At 42.3% G+C, this 20406-nt stretch overlaps 1 protein-coding gene across 15 annotated transcripts in view; it reads right to left on the bottom strand.

Moving 5' to 3' along the window:
• EPHB1 (EPH receptor B1) overlaps positions 1–20406 on the bottom strand; it is a 366648-nt gene that overhangs the window by 20933 nt on the left and 325309 nt on the right. For 8 of the 15 annotated variants that reach the window (XM_081192559.1, XM_081192560.1, XM_081192561.1 and 5 more), the window contains 3 exons: positions 13700–13849; positions 7705–7898; positions 5944–6099 (listed from right to left, as the gene is read on the bottom strand). In XM_081192559.1, coding sequence (XP_081048685.1) covers positions 5944–6099; positions 7705–7898; positions 13700–13849 — 500 coding nt within the window. Of the gene's footprint in view, positions 1–3682; positions 4947–5943; positions 6100–7704; positions 7899–13699; positions 13850–20406 lie in introns of all 15 variants that reach the window. The other 7 variants (XM_081192551.1, XM_081192564.1, XM_081192556.1 and 4 more) reach the window with 2 other exon arrangements.

Below are 20406 nucleotides of genomic sequence, written 5' to 3'. Positions count from 1 at the left end.
CTTATTATACAGTACAGTATATGCATTACTGAAGACATTTTTCTTTGTGTTTCCCCAATATATACTTTTCAATGCACTTTTTCTGGGTAAAATACAAGTGCATTTTAACTGTCTCCATCCTCAAAAGTGGACACTTCCATAGACAGACCTGATTCCATTTTCACATCCATGTCACCAAGGATATGAGCAATTATGATCCTTAAAGTGCTTTGCAAACATGTCACAGCTGGCCTCTGAACAGGGCCATCAAAGCCAAATGGCAGACGTCCCTGAACCACCTGGAAAAGCTTCACTGGATGGTACTATGAGAAGGCAATAGGAATAGAAAAGAACTTTCTTTGCTGACATCACAGCCACTGAAGTAGGCTCAATAATGAGATGTGAGTAGTGTTCAAAGAAATCATCTGCAAACCTTCTGCTGGTTGTTCTCTCGCCATTTCTCTACTTGCTTCCTAGCCCTCAGCTCTGCAGAATACTGTCGGAATGGGGCATTTTGGACAGTATTCAACTAAGCAGTCCTGTCAGTTCAAGAGTTTCCACTTGCAGAATGGGCTTCTCCAACCCGCCCTCCCTCCCCACACCATGCAACCTTTGGAAATCTTCTCCAGAGGGTCAAGGGAACCCCTAGAACCCATTTAGGGGTGCACAGTAGCAGGAGATGGAGATAACCTTCCATTGCAGAAGCAGAAATCCTTGCACTGATGGAGCATTCTCACCCACTTTGTCAGCCTCCTGGTCATCTCTGCATTCCACAGAGTGTCCACGGCATAGACAAGAGTGTGCACAACCAGCTCATCATGAGCCGAGAGCCAAAACAGACAGGCATTTTCCTGTGGCCACCAGGTGCTACTAAAAATAACCACTCAGGTAGCTAGCTGTTCAGTTCTGTCTGTGCAAGGCTAACAAACTTCACAAGTGATGCCAAGCAAGCTTTCAGAGGCATGGAAGAATATGACAAACTCACATTAAATTAGGAGCAATATTGCCAGATAGGTAGAACGGCATATTTATAGCTTGAGTCATCATTGTCGTGCTTTTCACACCTTTGGATTTATCCTAATAAAAGCAAAAGTCATAAGAAATGAGCACAAAAGCTCCTTCAACCCACCTTGCATGAATATCAATGGACTGGTTTAGAGGATTAATATTCAGAATACACCTTTTCTATGCATGTTGTATTTGGTTTGACAACATACTTGAATACAGATTTTCGCGCTGAATACTCCAGAAGGGATTCATGACTGGCTATCAGACAGGGCTAAGAACACTCCCTTGTGTTGTTAAACAAGGGGCTTTTTTCCACTGCCTGTCTGGGGAGGCCCTGCAAGATAAAACATCATTCTTTTGCATCTTGTTAGCATCTCCTTCTAACCCGGGCTGCAGGGAACTTTCCTAATAATCAGATGGCAGTGATATAAAGAAGCCTTCAGGTCTCTCTTTTTTGTGGTATGTAATTTGCCAGAGACTGGCTGGTGCTCCATCACCCTTCCTTCTCTCTTTGCTACACATTTTCAGAGTGTCACAACACTGAAAAGTGTCAGAAAGGCCACCTAACCCATCTCTCTTTCAAATGTTAAAGCCATCCATCCGCTAACTTAACTCACACTGGTCCTGACAAGAAGGTAAGGAGTGAGATGGACCAAATGGTCACACTCATTGCAAGGCATTTGAGTATGTTCAAATTAGCAAATCAAAGCGAGTGGAGGGAAATCCTTCCCAACCCCAAATATGGAGCTCCATCAACTCCAGAATATCCCTAAAGCAAACATTACTGAACAAAAGATCTATTCCACTCAACATCTTGCTTTGATTTGTGGCAGATCCTGACGAACCAAGGGAAGGGAGCACAAACCCACCGGGTGTGAGTTGGGGCTGCCAAGTGGACTGCTGCTGAAACATGAGCTTGAGGAGGGGGGAATTAGGGTAACCTTCATAATATTACTCAACTCTGCTTTAGAATAAATAAGTTTTATAGCTCCCACGGTGAGGCCAGAGTAGCTGTAAACACAGTGGCTGATTTATGCGACGTCTGTGATGCTGCAAAAGAAGCTGTGGGATGCCGTGATATAAGAAGAGATGCAAGATATTATACGGAAAGATTAGCCTGGAGGTGATGATGACGGATAATTCTACTACACTTACATTTGCTGCATATGCACTTGCCCTCCCACCCAAATCTACAGATGGGATTATGACAGAGGTGTAATGCGCATGGGTGCAAATGACATGCTTCCATATTTGGCCCAGGAAAATCAATATATCCTTTCAGCTTTAATTCTGTGATGGTGAGAAGCTCTTTTCAGACATTCTGGGCTATCAAACACTTTTAAAAATAACATTGCCTACCTGCAGAAAAATAATTCCCATTTAAATAGGTAGCACTTTTAACACACATTTCTCCTGTAGGCATTGGTGATTAATATACAGAAATAGGCACATGCATGTACACACACTCACAGAGCTGTCTAGAATTAGGGTTATGGCAGAAAAATTTGGTGGAAGAGCTGCAAAGCTCCTTTAAGAGAAAAGAAAACATGGATGGTATGGATACTACTACCAATGGTATATGTGCATCTTAGGGTACATTCAGATGTGGTTTATTGCATTAGTTTAGCTGGTTATAATGCTAGCGCTTCTTTTTAAACTGGATCACCTGTTGCACTATGGAATATACATAATGGAACATACCACCATATTGTGCTAATTTTTATTCACACCAGCGGGTGGCATCAGATATGTTGCCACCCTTTATGCACATGAGGGCTTCTGTTCCCCCATGATCCACCCATGAAAATTGTGAGAAAGAACTGTATGCCAGAATACCGCCCCAAATTTCATAATGTGAGCTGTGTCGGCATGATCCATGAAAACTGCAGGGAAATTACAGCACTTTTCCCCCCTAGAAGTAATTAACATGGAAATGAACACTAATTTTTCACTATATTTTCAGAAGTGGCCTTTATATTATGTGAAAGATCACATAAAACAAGTGGTGTCTGAAGGAAGCCTTATTATACTATGGGATCACAATTTATAACACTGGGGCACCATACATATGTATGACTGAATGCACTGATGATGTAGATAATGTACCCACCTGCCAGTTGTCTAGTGAAGTAGTGGAATTATTTTCCTTTGAACTTAAAACATTCCCCCTCCCCCAGACATATATCAATGGAAGATGCTTATATTTATAAGATGCTGTTTAGGGCAGGGGTTGGCCTAGATAATCCATTAGGTCTCTTCCAATTCTGAAAGCCAGGTTTGCTTTAGAAAAAAATAGCTGATTGCACCCATTTTTTTTTAATGAAGTGCAAGCTGACAGTTGGCTGCATCCCTTAAAAAGTGACAGTGTACAATTATAACAGTCTAGTTAAAAGCCTCGTTAAGGGACAATTCATTTGCATAAACTCTTGTAGTGCCCGGCTAGCTCAGTCGGTAGAGCATAAGACTCTTAATCTCAGGGTCATTTGCATAAACTCTTCTGATTAAAGAAGGGCTACTGTTCCTTCTATATACTGTGAGGTATAGCTAATTTGTTGTCTACTTTAAATGAGCTTAGTTATCAGAATGATAATATATAGAGGGCAAAGGGCCAAATGAAAGAATGTTAAAGAAACGTAAGAGACAAGCAGTAAAGGAAAGGGATGGACAGACAGATGGATGCAGCACATGAACCTACCTCTGATGGCATGAAACCAAAGTGAATATATATCAAAATTCTTAGGTCCACACAAGGAAACTAAATATCCCCGAGTCTTCCTCTGTTGGTCCCTGGGATGCTAGATTCTACTGTTCAGTTGCCTCTACAGTTGTGCATCCTGTAACAGTTTTACACGAAACCCTTGTTGCATAGTCCACTCTTCTGCTTTCTTCCTCCTATGAAATCCTTTGCTTTCCCTTTTCTCCCCCCATTTCCTATTACACGTCCCATGCGCAGTTGATCTAGACAGAAAGCAAAACATACCACTTCTGTTCCCCCACTGAATCTCCAGTTTCCCCGGAGGTGGTGAATTTATCATCCGTCAGTCCAACTTGGTTGTTTTCCTGCTATGGACAAGCAGTGAGTGACTCCTCAGTTAAGTTGACAACATACAGACGCACACACGCACACTCACGGGAACACCTTCTCTCTCTCTTCTTTTCCATGAGGATTTTTTTCCCTTTTTGCAAAAAAATGCAAGCAAAAGAAAAAAACAAGGTTTTCTATTGAAGGTACATCTCTTCTTCAATATGAAGACATTAACTGGATTGTTCTGGATCCCCCATGCAGTGGTCAGTGAAGTCCTTTGGTAACTGGTGGAACAATGCCTTGATATTCTAGTAGGTAGCTGTAGAGACTGTTGAAGAAAATTCCCCAGGGTTTATGAGCAAAACAGGGAAATGGGTGGGTGAGAAGGACTCCATCAGGAGAACGTAAGAAGAGAAGAAAAGGAACATGATTGCTGAAGATGGTTGCTCTGGGTTGCATCTCACTTCTTCCCACCGGCCCCTTGACTACTGCTCACTGGTGGTGGGATTAGAGTCTTTTTTCCTCCCAACACACATTGGTTTGTCTTCACTGCTTTTTTTTAAATATATGGTTTGTACATATTTATACTTATTTATATGCTGCTTCCCATGGCATCAGTAAGTGTGCTTCTGTTGGAGAGAAACGGAAGTTGCCATGTTGAAACAAGTCCTGTGTCCTCTTCGCCTGCAGCTCCTAAAAGTTCTCAGATGATAATCCAACCTCTGCAAACATCTCACTGTCTTGTCGGCTTACCCTCCCCTCCCACATCCAACCCTCCTCTGTCCTCCCCTCTTTTCCCCCATTGCTGTAAGAAGACACGAAGCATCATGCCATCGAAGTTGGCGACTGGCTCATCTGTACTCTCATAGACTGGACACTGTTCAGGATCTTCTTCTGGTGTCCAGCTAAGGTCACCCCTATTCTTAGAAGATCTCTGCAAAAGACAAGAGACAGGATCATACTCGTGCAGTAGAGACCTTTGTCCCAAGTCTCTCCTTTGGCTATGTGGACATGATACATGGCCTGGCAAATTCAAACTGCAGTACAGGAAACTGTAGGCTGGTAACCAAAGATCAGCAATCGGTGCTGACGAAAGACATGAGATGAATGTGCATATGTGTATGAGCCAAAAATATTACTTTTCTCAAAGCCACAACAAATGGACACTTGAGCACAAAAGGATAAGGGAGTCTATTTTCCCTTTCTGCAAAGATGCTAACTGCCTAATCACATGCTCTGTCACCCAACACTATGGATTCATTGTGTCTTGACCTCTAGCTGGAGGGCTACTGGGAAGATGGCAGCGAGTGGGTGAATATTTGAGAGTATAGCTTACTGGTTGAAGAGCCTTTGATGATGAATGAAGCTAATGGTTAGCGTGGGAACAAGGAACATGTGGAGGTTTTGGAGTGCAAATGAATTCTGGGAGCAAATTAATCTGGCCAAGAGAAATGGAGGCAAAGTGGTAAAGAGCTTGTGGGAGGAGACATTTTGCCTTACGAGTTATGACCTGCTTCCCTTCCTTATATATTTACTTACTTAAAATGTGTGCGTGTGTGTGCACGCACACACACATTCATTTCAAAAGCAGTTCAGAAACTAAAATAATACCCAGCAGCAATAAAATATCCATGAAATAACAGAATTTAAATATGCCAAACAACAACAGGAAAAAAGAAAACAGCACAGCAATAGACTCCATATGAAGTCAGAAAGGAAGTGGTTCATTTTCAAAGGCCAAACAAAAAATGGGAAAAAATTGCCTGTTTTCAGGAAGTCAGCACATTGCCAGTGCTGAAGTTCTACTCTGATCCAGAATCTGCCCAGTGAACTCTTGAACCCTGGTTCCGTCTTCTCTCATCACTGAGGTAAGAACACTCATTAAAACTGTGTGCTAAAAACTGAAGTGAGAATGAGAAGGCACCACTTACTCTGATGTCATTTGGGCAACTAATTGAAGGGACGTGAATCCAGCAGTCAGAAAACTGTCTCTGTACTGGTTCATTTTGATGGCGCTGAGCCAATCTTCTACTGAGGTAAAGGCAGTGAAATCAGGGATGGAGCGGTCCAACAGTGGCTGAGAAGGCCTAGATCATGAGACAAACAATAGGTCAGAGCGGAATAATAATTAACTATGAACTATGTTAAGAAAAACAAAGGCAGTATGAGCAAAAATTGGGTACGTAATTGAGGTTCCGCTTATTCTCCTCTCACTAACCTACCTGGTCCTGTGCCTGGACAAATTCCAACCTTCATTCAACCTTCTCTTCCATCCCATTCACTCAGTGGTGCCAGATACACCTTCCCACATTTCCATGAGGCAAAACACAGGAATACCAGGCTCACCTGATGCTGCTACCAGATGACCCTACTTCAGGTGGAAGGATGAGGATCAAATGTCTGAATGGTCCCTCTTGTACTTTTTCTATCTTTTTTAACAAAGCCCTCTTCGTGCAAATTCAAAACTAGCATGCCAGGGAGCTTATGTCAGAACTGCATCCTCAATAGGCCAATTTTGGATGTGCAAGAAGTGTTTCAGTGCTGGCTATGGCCTGTTTGATGCAAATGAGGACACCTCTGCTTCTCCACCCATAACCTTCCAATGGAAAGGTGGCAGTCCCATTGGCCACATAGAGTTTCTGGATGCTCTGGGCAGTATAAAGTTAATTTGGTTGCTGTACTTCCTGGGCTTGGAGGATCTGTGGCATCTGCATTGGCTGCAGCCAGAGTGACATTCCCTGCCCCACTGAGGATTCATCTGGAGGGAGTGGGGATGACAAGGAGGAATGTGTTTGGTATGGAGTCCTTGGATGCTCCTACATGGTGGTCTGGTTTACACACCACACTGAACCAACCATGGCTTAGCATGACCATGGAAGCATACAGGTTCTTGGAGAAGAGATACCACGCACTTTGCCCCTCTCTGGTCATTTTGTTGCAGTGTCATGACTTGGCTGAGCATGTCACCCAAACCTGGGTTCATAGTTTAGCTCTCCCCAGACTAACTATGAGCTGTCACCAAGGATGGTCCCATGGTTTACAGCTCATGGTTTGTCCAGGCTTAACTCGATGCAGCAAAAGAACTAGGGAGGAATGCAGTGGCTTTAATTTCCTCTTCCACAGCCTGCACACTCACATGGCTCGGGCCATTCCTGGCACCTTCTTTTCTTCTGGGAAGTTGGGGGCAGGGGAATCAGAAATAGTACTTTAGGAGTCATTAAACACAATGCAGGCCTCTCTGCTTCTCTTTGGCTTTGAATCACAACCTTAAACCAATAGGTTATATTCTAAAGCTTGAGCTGATTAAATGCTTTAATTGACAGGAACTTTTATTGGCAGGACTCACTTAAGAGCACACTTGATTCTATTTTGACGATTTACTGTTTTGTTTTATTATGTAACTGTACTATAGAACGAACAAGAACAACAAGTGGTAGTTTCTGTTAATTAAAATAGCAAATTGCCTCACTCTCCTTTAAAAGACCCATATATTAAGTGTTTGGAAATATGCAAATGTATTTAAATAAAACTGACTAATTAATCATTTTAAAATTTAAGAGAGATTATTAATCAACTAAGTTTTAGGTTTTTGTTGTTGTTGTTTTTAAAAGCTGCTTGGCAGTTCTGCTTGCAATGCCAAATATGGCTTTCAGGGCCTCAGCCACTACACAGCAAGGCAGCTGGAAACTTACACAGCGGTGATGGTAGCCACAGTTTTGAGGCTTGCTGGATTACGGATCATTTTGTCTAGGGTGTTAACTATTTCAGCAAAGCGTGGCCGGGTGTTGCGGTCTTTCTGCCAGCAATCTAACATAAGCTGGTGGAGGGCAGCTGGGCAGTCCATGGGAGGAGGGAGCCGGTAGTCTTGTTCAATTGCATTAATTACCTACAAAAATAAAAGTGCATCGGTAAGTTAAAGAGATAAATACAAACATTAAGAACATTAAGAAAAACAACTTGGAGGGTCATCAGTGTTTTTTTGTAAAAAACAAAACAAAAATCAGCAACAAAGTATGGGGGGGCGGGGAAATAACATTTTAACTTGAAGGAAAAACCTCCTAGACCCTTGCTGGGTGTGCCCAAACCCTTTCATTAGGACCAATAATAAGAGGTTTCATATTCATTTTAGACGGCGCCTGCAAATTCAGGTAGGTAGCCGTGTTGGCCTGATGCAGTCCGTCCATCTATCTATCATCTATCATCTATCTATCTATCTATCTATCTATCTATCTATCTATCTATCGACCTATCATTGTCCAGTAGCACCTTAGAGACCAACTAAGTTTGTTCTTGGTATAAGCTTTGTGTGCATGCACACTTCTTCAGATACACTGAAACAGAAGTCACCAGACCCTTATATATGGTGGGAGGGTAGGGTGGAATTTTTCTCAGGAGTGTAGCAGGAGATGGGTGATTGACTCAATGGGTATGGTAAACCTGTTGACAACTGTTAACGACTGCAATTAGTCCTACAGGAAAAAGCAAGGGATAGTATGCAGATGATTAGCATATGTAATGAGACAGGAATCCAATATCTCTAATAAGACCAGGTCTAGAAGATGAGCAATTAAATAGGCCTGAGATGGTGTGTTTGATGTTGTTGGGTCCACTGATGGTGTTGTCTGGGTGTGTGTGGCAGCAAAGTTGGCATCTGGGTTTATTGCAGGCTCTGGTACTAGTGTCCATGTTAAGTCTGCTTGCTGTATTGCTTGCTTGCAGGTCCTGCAAATTCAATTCAAGCTGGCAATCCTCTTCCTCTACAGTTGGTCATGGTCAGGGCCTTTGCAAGGCTGAGAGGCTGAATATTCACTTGAGCCCTTTCCCCTACCACCTAGAGTATACTGCTCATCAGTGCGGATGTGGCCTGCCTCCATACATGAGGTCAAGGGCAACTGTCCCCATTCCATGTTCCCCATGCCAATGCTCTATTTGCAGCCAAAAGGTGCAGCATAAGGAAGCAAGGTAGGATGCCCGCTAGTCAAAAGTGTGTGTGTGTATGCATACAAATACTGGTCATGAGGCATATAGTCCAGACTGGGATCGTGTCAGGGGGAAAAAGTTTAAGCCCCAGCATTCCCATCTTGGTGGCTGCTATTTAGCAGAGAAAAAAACAAGCACCTAAGGACCCATCATGTGATTCCTGTCTAGCTTGGTCCTAAGTTAGTGTTTAACTTCATTTTTTTTATATAAATTTTTTATTGGTTTTACAAAAAAAATTTTAAAACAATACAAACATATAAAAAGACATACGAACATGTATAGTTTCATAACCTTTTTTTCATAAACCTTGTTTCTCAGACTCCCCCATACCTCCCCTTTCTGCATCCCAATGACCAAAAGTTTTTAGCAACTGTAAATTTTTCTGTCAATCCTCTGTCCTCTTAAACTTTCCTCCAGTCTAATCTTATGTTGCTGTAACCCTTTCTTGCTCAAAACCTCGACATTCTAACATTCATCAAGTTTATAATAGTCCTTAAGATAAATTTTAAATTTCTTCCATTCTTCTTCCGCCATCTCCTTCCCCTGATCACGGATCCTGCCAGTCATCTCGGCTAGTGTCATATAGTCCATCACTTTCATCTGCCATTCTTCCAAGGTGGGTAGATCTTGTGTCTTCCAATACTTTGCAATGAGTGTTCTTGCTGCTGTTGTAGCATACATAAAGAAAGTTCTGTCCTTCTTTGACACCAATTGGCCGACAATGCCCAAGAGAAAAGCCTCTGGTTTCTTAGAGAAAGTACATTTAAGTACCTTTTTCATTTCGTAATATATCATTTCCCAGAAAGCCTTAATCTTCGGGCATGTCCACCAAAGGTGATAGAAAGTACCTTCAGTCTCTTTACATTTCCAACACTTATTATCAGGCAAATGATAAATTTTTGCTAGCTTGACTGGGGTCATGTACCACCTATAGATCATTTTCATAATATTTTCCTTTAAGGCATTACATGCCGTAAATTTAATACCAGTGTTCCATAACCTTTCCCAGTCAGCAAACATAATGTTATGACCAATGTCCTGTGCCCACTTAATCATAGCTGATTTAACTGTTTCATCTTGTGTATTCCATTTCAGCAGCAAATTATACATTCTTGACAAATTCTTAGTATTGGGTTCTAACAGTTCAGTCTCTAATTTTGATTTTTCCACCTGGAAGCCAATTTTCCTGTCCTGTTTATAAACCTCCATTATTTGGAAATATTGAAGCCAGTCTTGTAATTTAGGTTTCAATTTCTCATGACTCTGTAATTTCAATTTATCTCCATCCTGTTCCAGAATTTCCCAATACTTTGGCCATCCGGCCTCCATATTGAGTTTCTTCAATGCCTTAGCCTCCAAGGGTGACAACCATCTAGGGGTTTTGTTTTCCAACAATAAGTTAGTGTTTAACTTCAGGTCAGCCAGTGGCAATAATAATAATAATAATAATAATAATAATAATAATAATAATAATAATAATAATAATACTTATGTTGCTTGTTACCTAAACAGTAGGCAAGAGACACACTGATATAGATAGATAGATAGATATAGATATAGATATAGATATAGATATAGATATAGATATAGATATATAATTAATTTGAAACAATAACATTCCATACAATATATGGTGGGTGGGTGTACAAAGAACAAAAAACAAGTCATCCCATAACAGTGACAGAAAATTCTGGCAGCACACTAACAATAAAACAAAAGGATATTCCCACCCACTAACCAGCAGAGTGAACTAAAAACTCAAATATATAACAGGAGGAGCACTTTACCTGCCCTTGCTGCTTAGAAGAAGCTCATTTGGCTCATCTTACTAATTTACTCTCAACAGGTCCTCCCATAGTGCTCTACTAGTGAAGCTCAGCCACAGCAGGAATGGCAACAAGGCTTAGAAAAGAATCTCTGTTGTTATATGGATTCAACTGTTGGGTGGTTGGAATGTGGTGAATTTAGCACTGGATTCAACCAGCTAAAACATTGCCTCTCCTCTGGAGCCGCCCTGCTCTATACCTCCTGGGCTAAGGTATGTTCCCCACCCTCGTTTTCCTTTAGAAATTGAGCTCTTTTTCCCAGCCAGTGTTCAGAACACTAATATGGAGTAAAGGAAGAGGTGTGTGCCCTCTGCACAAGAAGCAAAGGAAACATTCCTCTCTCCGAAGGAAGCAGGGCATTGAGAGGTTAATTTGAGTTCTGATGCTTCAAGACAAAGGTAGTCCCTTCCCTGTTAGCAGCCGCCACTCTCATTATCTCTGCCTATCATGCTGGAGTGCAGGACTTCATCAAGTCTCTGTGCCTGGCTCATAAACCCTCTGAACATTTTCAAAGGCCTGCCAGGTTCCTAGTGTCCAATTACCACCACACTGGCTCCTCTTCCTCTGCTCCTCTCCCCTTCTCAGCTTCTTTCATCTCTGAAACTCTTTCTTTGCAGCACAGGTTCAAGGGAAAATAAGAAGAAGGGAATGGCAAGCTGGAGTTTGCACCTCACAGCTAGCATTTCCCAGCCTTTCTCGAGGGCCCAGCATGCATCAGCTCTGGAACTGACTCCCAACATTTCCGCCTGAAAATCACCAGTAGATAAAACAGGCAGCCCCAGTGCTCAGATACAAAAGGTGTCACTGCATGGCTCAGTGTGGCTGTGTGATTAAGGAGAGACTTGTCTTCCATACTGCACTTCTACAATGTTGTAATATATAGTTGTGGACACCGCTAACAAACATCCTTCTTCGTGCACACAGCACACTGTGGAAGGGGAAATGGATGTGCCAGTTGTTCACTGCACAGCTAACAAGGCAAGGCAAGATTGTTCGATCTTAAAAAGAAAGTGCTTGCTGAACAGCCTTAGGGCTAGGAAATGCTCTTTTGGGGAGGTAAGATCAATTAACACAACAGACATTTATCATGAATAGTATGAAGAGAATTATTATTATTACTATTAAAATTTATATACCACTCTTTATCCAAAGATGACAGGGTGGTTTACAGTATAAGAATGCAGTAATATGTGGTTTCTTGCTTTTTCTCACAATATAAGAACCAGGGAGGGGGTTAATACTGATTGACAAGAGATTTAGAATGAACAAGGTATTCAGAATATATATAAGGAAGCACTATCTTACCCAAGCATAGTTAACACCTAGAATTCACTGTCACAACATGTGGCGGCTGCCACTGCTTAAGTGGCTTTGTGAGAGAGAAAACTGTAGGAGATGGTTCTCTCAAGAGCTATTAACCACACCAGCTAAATGGAACCTCAATGTTCAGAAGCCACAAGTCACTGAGTAACAGCTGCTGGAAGCATAAAAAGAGGGAGGGCTCTTCTGGTGGGCATCATGGACATTTGAACGGGATGCTAGATTAGACGGACCTTTTCCAAAGAGTGTTGGAAGGGAGCTCGGAGTTCCTCTAGTCCAACCCCTGCTCAATGCTGGATGCAACTACAGCATCCCTCTACTAAAACTACAGCAACCAAACTCTGCTTGAATACCTCCAGCGGAGAACTCCCCACCTTCCATGGCAGTCTGCTGCACTGCTGTACATTTCTTACCTTCAGGAACTTTCTCCTAATGTTTAGCTGAAATTGGTTTTCCCAAAATCTCCACCCATTGCTTCTATTCCTGCTCTAGAGCAACAGAAAACAAGCCTATGCTGTGTTCTGCATGTATGTGCTTCAGATATTTGAAGACAATGATCATGCCTCCCCTTAATCTTCTCTAGACTAAATATACCTGGCTCTTTCAACTGTCTCTCATAATAATAATAATAAAATTTTATTTATATCCCGCCCTCCCCAGCTGAAGCCGGGCTCAGAGCAGCTAACAACAATAAAAGTAACACAGCATTCTAAAATGAATTCATTTTAAAATCAATTCAAAATCAAATTAATGGCAACCATTGGGCTAGAGTTCTGTGAGGATTACCAAAGGAGGGGGTCAGACTGTGCCTTGGCCAAAGGCCTGGTGGAACAGCTCTGTCTTGCAGGCCCTGCGGAAAGATGTCAAGTGCCGCAGGGCCCTAGTCTCTTGTGACAGAGCACTCCACCAGATCGGGGCCACAGCCGAAAAAGCCCTGGCTCTGGTTGAGGCCAGCCTAACCTCCCTGTGGCCCGGGACCACCAAGATGTTTTTGTTTGAAGACTGTAAGGTCCTCCGTGGGACATACCAGGAGAGGCTGTCCCGTAGGTATGAGGGTCCTAGGCCGTATAGGGCTTTAAAGGTTAAAACCAGCATCATAGGACAATCTCCAGACCTCTCTTCATCCTGGCTCTCCTCTGGGCATGCTCAAGTTTATCAATGTCCCTCTTCAAATGTCTTTCTTCCTTTCAATATTGATTTACGTGAGGGCTACACTAACCTACAAGGGGGGGGGGGATGGAGCCCAGGTAGACAGGAATGATATCAGGCAGAAAAATAATGTTGCTGTGTATGGGAAAGAAAGAGTATTGTACAAGTATATTCCATTGTCCCAACCAAGCCACTCCCTATGCAGAATAAGAGCACTTCCCCTTAAAGGAAAAGCTAGACTAAGACATATTCCATACAGAAGATTTTGCTGAAAGAACGACAGTTGACATAGCTCTGGAAAACCATCAAGCAATTCTTGCTGGAAGTGTGGTTGTGAAAAATTCTTTCCACCCTTGAGAAAAACAAAAGAATATGGCTTCTGTGGTCTAAGGGAGGGGTTCACAAAACTCACATCTTGGTTGGACATGTCCCAATAGGGTCTTTCCCCAAATGACATCACTTCCCACATGAGAATCCCATAACTCCACACATCGCTGGCAGAGGTAAATTTGCGGTAGGCGATGGCTTCTGGGGCTGTCCACCTCACTGGGATCTTCCCACCCTGAAGGAGAAGAAAAGACAAGTGTTAACTATAGGTGCCTTTAAAGGCCAGTATACAAATTCATGGAGGACGTGAGTATTGATGGCTACTAGTCATGTTTTATTCTGCTGACAGTTTTACATATTGTTACTACGACTCTTTTAGACATAATTCTTTAATATGTATTAGTGTGTTTCAGATCCCCCCCATTCTCTCCCCCCCCCCAATGTTACAGTTGTTATTTGAATTTTATATTTTGTGCCACCTTGGGAGACCTAAGCCTAAAGCGATGAAACTAACAAACAATAACTATAAAATTATATTTTAAAAATTCCTTCCAGTAGCACCTTAGAGACCAACTAAGTTTGTTCTTGGTATGAGCTTTTGTGTGTATGCACACATATCCAAAGAAGTGTGCATGCACACAAAAACTCATACCAATAACAAACTTAGTTGGTCTCTAAGGTGCTACAGGAAGGATTTTTTATTTTATTTTGTTTTGACTACGGCAGACCAACACAGCTACCTACCTGTAACTAGAACTATAAAATTATAGCTTCCTAGGAGCCTTGCACCTGGCATTGCTTGGGAATTCTAAGAAACAACAGCAACAACAGTGCTGTTTTGCAATCAGTGGTTAAAGTCAGTGCTGTTTTGAAAGGTTCCACCAACTTGATGTAAAATGGCTTCAAGTTCTATCCATTCATAGATGAAAACCTGCTCCTTGATCTCACAAATCATTATGCAAAATTTGGTTACAAACATGTAGGTGTCCAAACATATAGCAAACATATATGTCCAAACATATAATAAACAGAGAAACAACTTCCCAAAATATATAGTAGACTAGCTGGGTATACCTGGCATTGCTCAGGAATTCTAAGAAACAATAAAACACCAAGATTTGTAAATTGATTTTATTTTTTAAGGCTAATGCAGTTTGTTAGTTTCTATGACGGTGTACAGCCCCAGGGCACCAGATTAGCTCAACATGGGTCAATTCAGGAAACACCTGGATCTGGTTCTTAATCAATTGCAGGGGGCAATAAATCGTCATTAGGGTTCAATCTGAGCTGGGTGCTGGTTCACCATTCCCTTTAAACTCAGGCCAGCATCAAGTTGTATGCAACCTTCCTAGTGTCTGGGGAACAAAGTGGTGCTTGACAATAACATAAAGCTGGCTACCCCTGCTCTTAATGGTCCACATTTTAAAAAAACCCCAGAGCAATTGAAGTTTTAAAAAGAAAGCTCAGTGTGAATGCTAATGTCCTTGGTTCGCTGCAAATCCTGACAGATCAGTGGAAAATAACAAAATACAAAATTTCAGAGTGCAACACTATTCCAGACAAACCAGCTATTCAAGTGCTGATGTATGAGGAGGAGGAGAATGATTTAGGTTTCCTTAGGAGGTCTCAGTAGATTTTACAAAAGACATTGTTATTATTCTCCTTGGTAAAGTGACAGGTTCAGAGAGCAAAAGGAATACACCAAAGAGTAGCTAGACGGACAATGACTAGATTGCAGTTGGCTTTTGAACCAGCTTGCCACATTTTACACCTTGGACCCTAGAAATAGTAGTTTTTCCATTCTCAGAACCGTAATTCGCATGATTCCATGAACCACAACAAAACTGGTTTAGGTCTGTGCATCCAAGAAGAAGTATAGGTTCATGGCTTTAACTTAGGTATGGGAAATCTGTGGCCTTTCAGATGTTGCTAGACTACAACTCCCATCATCCCTGCCTATTGGTTGTTCTCGCAGGGGTGGTGAGAGTTGGAGTCCAAACATATCTGAAGAGCCACAGGTGGTTCCCATCCCTGCCCTAGCTTATATACTTACCTTGTTCCTGAACATGCACCTTGAAGAAGGAGGCACAGGTTATTTGCTGCATGTGACGTTTGTGGTAAGAAAATTAACATTATGACATTTATTCCAGCTGTGATGTTTAAATGTAAACACTAACTAAAGTAACAAAATCTCATTCCCATGAATGCCAAGGAACATTCAAGTGTTTTGGAAAGGACAGCATGTTTCCTACAGGGAATATGTAGGTGCTCTCACACTTACTAGTCCCAAAAGCAGACGTCAAAGGCTGACAGCAACAGCTGTTTCTTTGCACCTCTTTGCATATCAAGTAGAAACTATGGCCTTCAGGGTTTTATCCTGAGTGACACTTCCTTACCCTTGGCAGTTTTCTATTGTGGCACAGGCAAACTTCCTTTGCTTCGGGCCTCTTCCCCTAAGAAAGATGGCAAGCGAAGGGCAAGGAAGTGGAGTTGCCCTTGGCGCAAAGATGACAGCTTATCACAAATACACCAGATGAGGAGCAACACATACTTTGGTAGCTCGGTTTGAAATTATATTTGTCCAATTCTAGGAGGCAACTAATGTGGGTTCCCTTTCATTATATTTCAGGGCATGTCAGCAAACATGCCTCTGTGAGTGAGCACATCTCAGCATAGCTACAAAAAATACCTACTGTCAGAATGTTGGGAAGGGGCCTATTTAAAATCAGAAGATGGAGAACGTGCTTTTGATGTCTTAATGGTTCCTACAGCAACAGTGGGGGGATTCTGTGCACAGCAGGGGATTTTTTTGAACCACGCTCTCCTGGTTTAAATGCAGATCCCCACCAGCGCTTTGCATTTTATGCAGCTCAATCAACTTCAGTTTCCCTGATCTAAGCTATACTAGTGCAGAAGTTGACAAAGTGAGTTCAAGGTGATGGTGCTGTTCATGCTCATTTGAATCTTGTTGAGTGTGTATTTCAAATATCTAGATCATCAAAGAAATGAAGATGATAAAACCGTGGTCTTGGGAAAGAAAGTGCAGGAATAACTGGGCACCAGGGGAGAATCAGAGATGCCCAGCAATAGTAGGAGGGGTGAGCAGCAATAGTGAGCATGTTAAAGCGTTAGAGCAAACATGTTAAAAGTTGCTATTGATATTGGGAATATTGGTAGGAACAAGGGATGGGTAAGCTCTCCAGAACCCATTAGCTGAGTTGACTCATTGTCTTGAATTGATTCTTTAATTATCTTATCTTCCCCCCTCACACACACACACACAAAAAAAAAAAAAAATCAGGGGAAAGGGTTAGTTTTCTGAGCTAATCTAAGGCGCATGTAAAAATTATATGCAGGCACCCATCCTACAACCCCTATCAGCACATCAGTATGTTGGAATATATATACCCCTCTCTTTGCTGCTACACCAATGGAGTGGGGGCAGGACTTATTGGAAGGAGGGGAGAGAAAGCTGTGAGGAAATTCATTTCCACACTTCATCTAGGGTAGGTTTCTTGAGCCCCCAAAGCTGGTTTCTGAGTCTAGCTCTGGCAAATTTCACTAGCATATCAAATGGAGGATTTGGTTGCCTTACACTTACTCTAAGACTGGTAACTGGGATAATAGCTCACCTGTACAAAGGGAGGATGAGACAGCTCTCCTAATCCTAATAAATTTATCAGATCGGAGAGAGCTTCCCACTCAAAACTTCTTTTCAATGGGCGTGAAGATTAAAACCTTGCATTCATCCCATGTGTGGCAGTGTGCCTCTCATCTGAGCCAGTTACTCTCCAACAGGAGGCAGACACCATTGTGACCTATTTGATGGGTAAGGACTGCCATGTCACAATGGAAGAGTGAGGAGAGCAATAAGCAGCAGCCGGAGCATGTGAAGTGTTAGAAAACAATTATCTTGTTTCCATGTAAATGATTCATGCCATAATTAAAACTAATGGGAGGAGGAAGAGAAACACAGACAAAGTAAGACACTGACTCTGGGAGGAATTGTTTGCTCTAGTTTTCAGCTGCTTTTCAAAGATGGATGGCAAAACAGATTTGGTTGTTGTAATAAAAGCTCTATTTAAATAACCAAAAGAGGAGAGATTTGCTTGAAGGTTGTTTTTGCCTACCTTTTCCCCAGAGCAGAGCTATGAACCTGCCGTGGGAGGCTGTGATGTAATTGCAGGCAGTGCATCATTTCCCAGCTGCTGGGAAGGCCATTTGTGGCATAAATTAACTATAAAAATACAGATGAGAAAATCTGCTTTTTCTCCAGAGGTGGGAGAGGCCACTTCATGCTCAATCCAGGCAGGCAGTGTCGGGCAGTTTAAACTCACATTGATTTACTTAAATGGGCCGCAGTGTGCAGCCTGGGGAGGAAACTGAACTCCCAGTTAAGCCATGGATGGCTGATTCAAGGATTCTCAGCTGGTGTAAATTGGCCTGGCTGCAATGACTGCAAGGGCACCTATGCCACTGATTTGCAACCACCGGAAAGTGGCTTTTCGGATCCAGTGAAATTCATACCAACTAACACCAGCTGGCTCCTTGTTTCTGGCTCAGTTGCTGGCATTCGCTCTGCAAGTGAACACCGCCATGGTATGCATGTGATCCTGTTCTAATCTCTCCAGTGTCAGGTATAAATGTCACAGTCAAGTCCCCAAAACTTCTTGAAGCAAGGACCTTTCCCATTTCACTGGACCTTTCAAAAATTGTGTCTTGCTGCTTGTTTGGCAGGATGTTGGTTAAAGATCTGATGTGCTGAGAAGGGAATTCTGGAACAGACAGTACCCACCTAGCTACACCCTCTAAATTAATGGAACACATATTAAAGGTTTTTCTACAGCATCTATTAAGGTGGCCCTTATCTTTTATGTGCTGTAGTGGTTAGACCAAGATTGGGGATAAAGGTAAAGGTAAAGGGACCCCTAACCTTAGGTCCAGTCGTGACCGACTCTGGGGTTGCGGCGCTCATCTCGCTCTATAGGCTGAGGGAGCCGGCGTACAGCTTTCGGGTCATGTGGCGAACCAGAGCAGCGCACAGAAACACAGTTTACCTTCCCGCCGGAGCGATACCTATTTATCTACTTGCACTTTGATGTGCTTTCGAACTGCTAGGTCGGCAGGAGCTGGGACCGAGAAACAGGAGCTCACCCTGTTGTGGGGATTCGAACCGCCGACCTTCTGATCGGCAAGTCCTAGGCTCTGTGGTTTAACCCACAGCGCCACCCATGTCCCTACTAAGATTGGGGATACCTGTGTTCAAATCCCAAATTAGCCACAAAACCCACTGGGGGACTGTGGAGCAGGCCAGCGATGCCTGAATCTGTCAATGTTGGTTTCTCTCAGTTTTTCAATATTAAAATCAGTTTCCTACATTTCCTCAGCAGTTTGCATCATCATCATCATCATCATCAAAAAAACCTTATGAAAATGTCATGTCCAGTTCTGTTTAATAAAGTGGAAGTTTTAAAACTGAGCTACTATGAAAGATATACCTAGCCTTAAAAAGTATGAGGCATAGGAAGAAAGATTTTAAGTTGAATGATTTTGGGAAAATACTATTCAGTGCTGGAACAAACTTTTCAGAGAATTATGAAATTTTGAGCAGTTCAAAGCAACAAAAATGTTTTGACAGGCATCAATCACCAGTGCTTTAGGATATCCTGACTTAAAGCCAATTAGATAGCCCACTGACCTTGGGCCAGTCGCAGTCTCTCAGCCTAACATGCCTCACAGGGTTGTTGTGAGGAGGAAAATAGGAGGAAAAGAATCAAGTGCGCCACTTTGAGATTCTTGGAGAAAAGGAGGGATAAGAATGTAATAGCCGCTTTCCAGCTTTGTTTTCTGGAATTCTGACACAATAAATAAAGCACACTAAGGGCTGCTGCCAAGGATCAGTAGATGCTGGCCATCAATATTGGTGTTGCTTGAAAACACTCACTTTTGCCTTCAAGTCTCAGCAAGACAGCAGAAGAAGCCATTTGAGTCAACTGTGGAGTCTGAAAGGTCTGCTAAGACTGCAAACGATATTGAGGCCAGCCAAGACAATGTGACCTAATATGGCCTCTTGCCAAGAAAAACCACCAAACTTTTCTTGGGAGAATTAACTCTAAGACATATCTTAAATCAAGAACTGCAAAATCCCACAGCGCTGTTGTAACTGTGTTTTGAATTTCTTGTGAATTCTGCATTTCCTCCCTTCATTAAAAAGCAAGAGTTCACTGTCTGAACCACAGAGTAAAATACCTGCATCCACTTAATAGGTGACATCATGGCTTTTACAATATACACTGAGAGTCAATATACACTTCAGTATTATGACCTGGACTTAATGAGCTGTTGGCAATCTGAGAAGTGATAGAGGAAGCTGTGCATTGTTTCGGCAAAAATGTATGCTTCTGAAAAAGCATATATCCAGTGTCTTCAAAATTTTCATTAAACTGAATGGCTGCAAAGTGGCTGCTGTGCTGAGCCTATCACAAGTGTCAGTGACAAGTACTATTTTGCTGTTCCCTTGAACTTGCCATCTGCTATGATCACCTGTTTGCTCATGTTCCTAGGCCGATACTTTTTCTCTCCCCCCTTCCTCTCTATTTCCCATTCAAAATATAGTTCCTTCGGGACCAAGCCTCCCTTGAAATATGTCTCCAGTATGACCTTGGTCCTCATAATCACCATACAACAAATTATGACTGCAATAAATATTGGAATGGATATTCAACCAAAACCATTTTGTACGGAAATCATTAGAAGAGGGCCAATGCATAGTTGCAGCTGGTATCACTGACT

Source organism: Podarcis bocagei (genome assembly GCF_964188305.1).
Source record: "Podarcis bocagei genome assembly, chromosome: 4".
NCBI lineage: Eukaryota > Metazoa > Chordata > Lepidosauria > Squamata > Lacertidae > Podarcis > Podarcis bocagei.
This window is presented reverse-complemented; position numbering and strand designations above follow the sequence as displayed.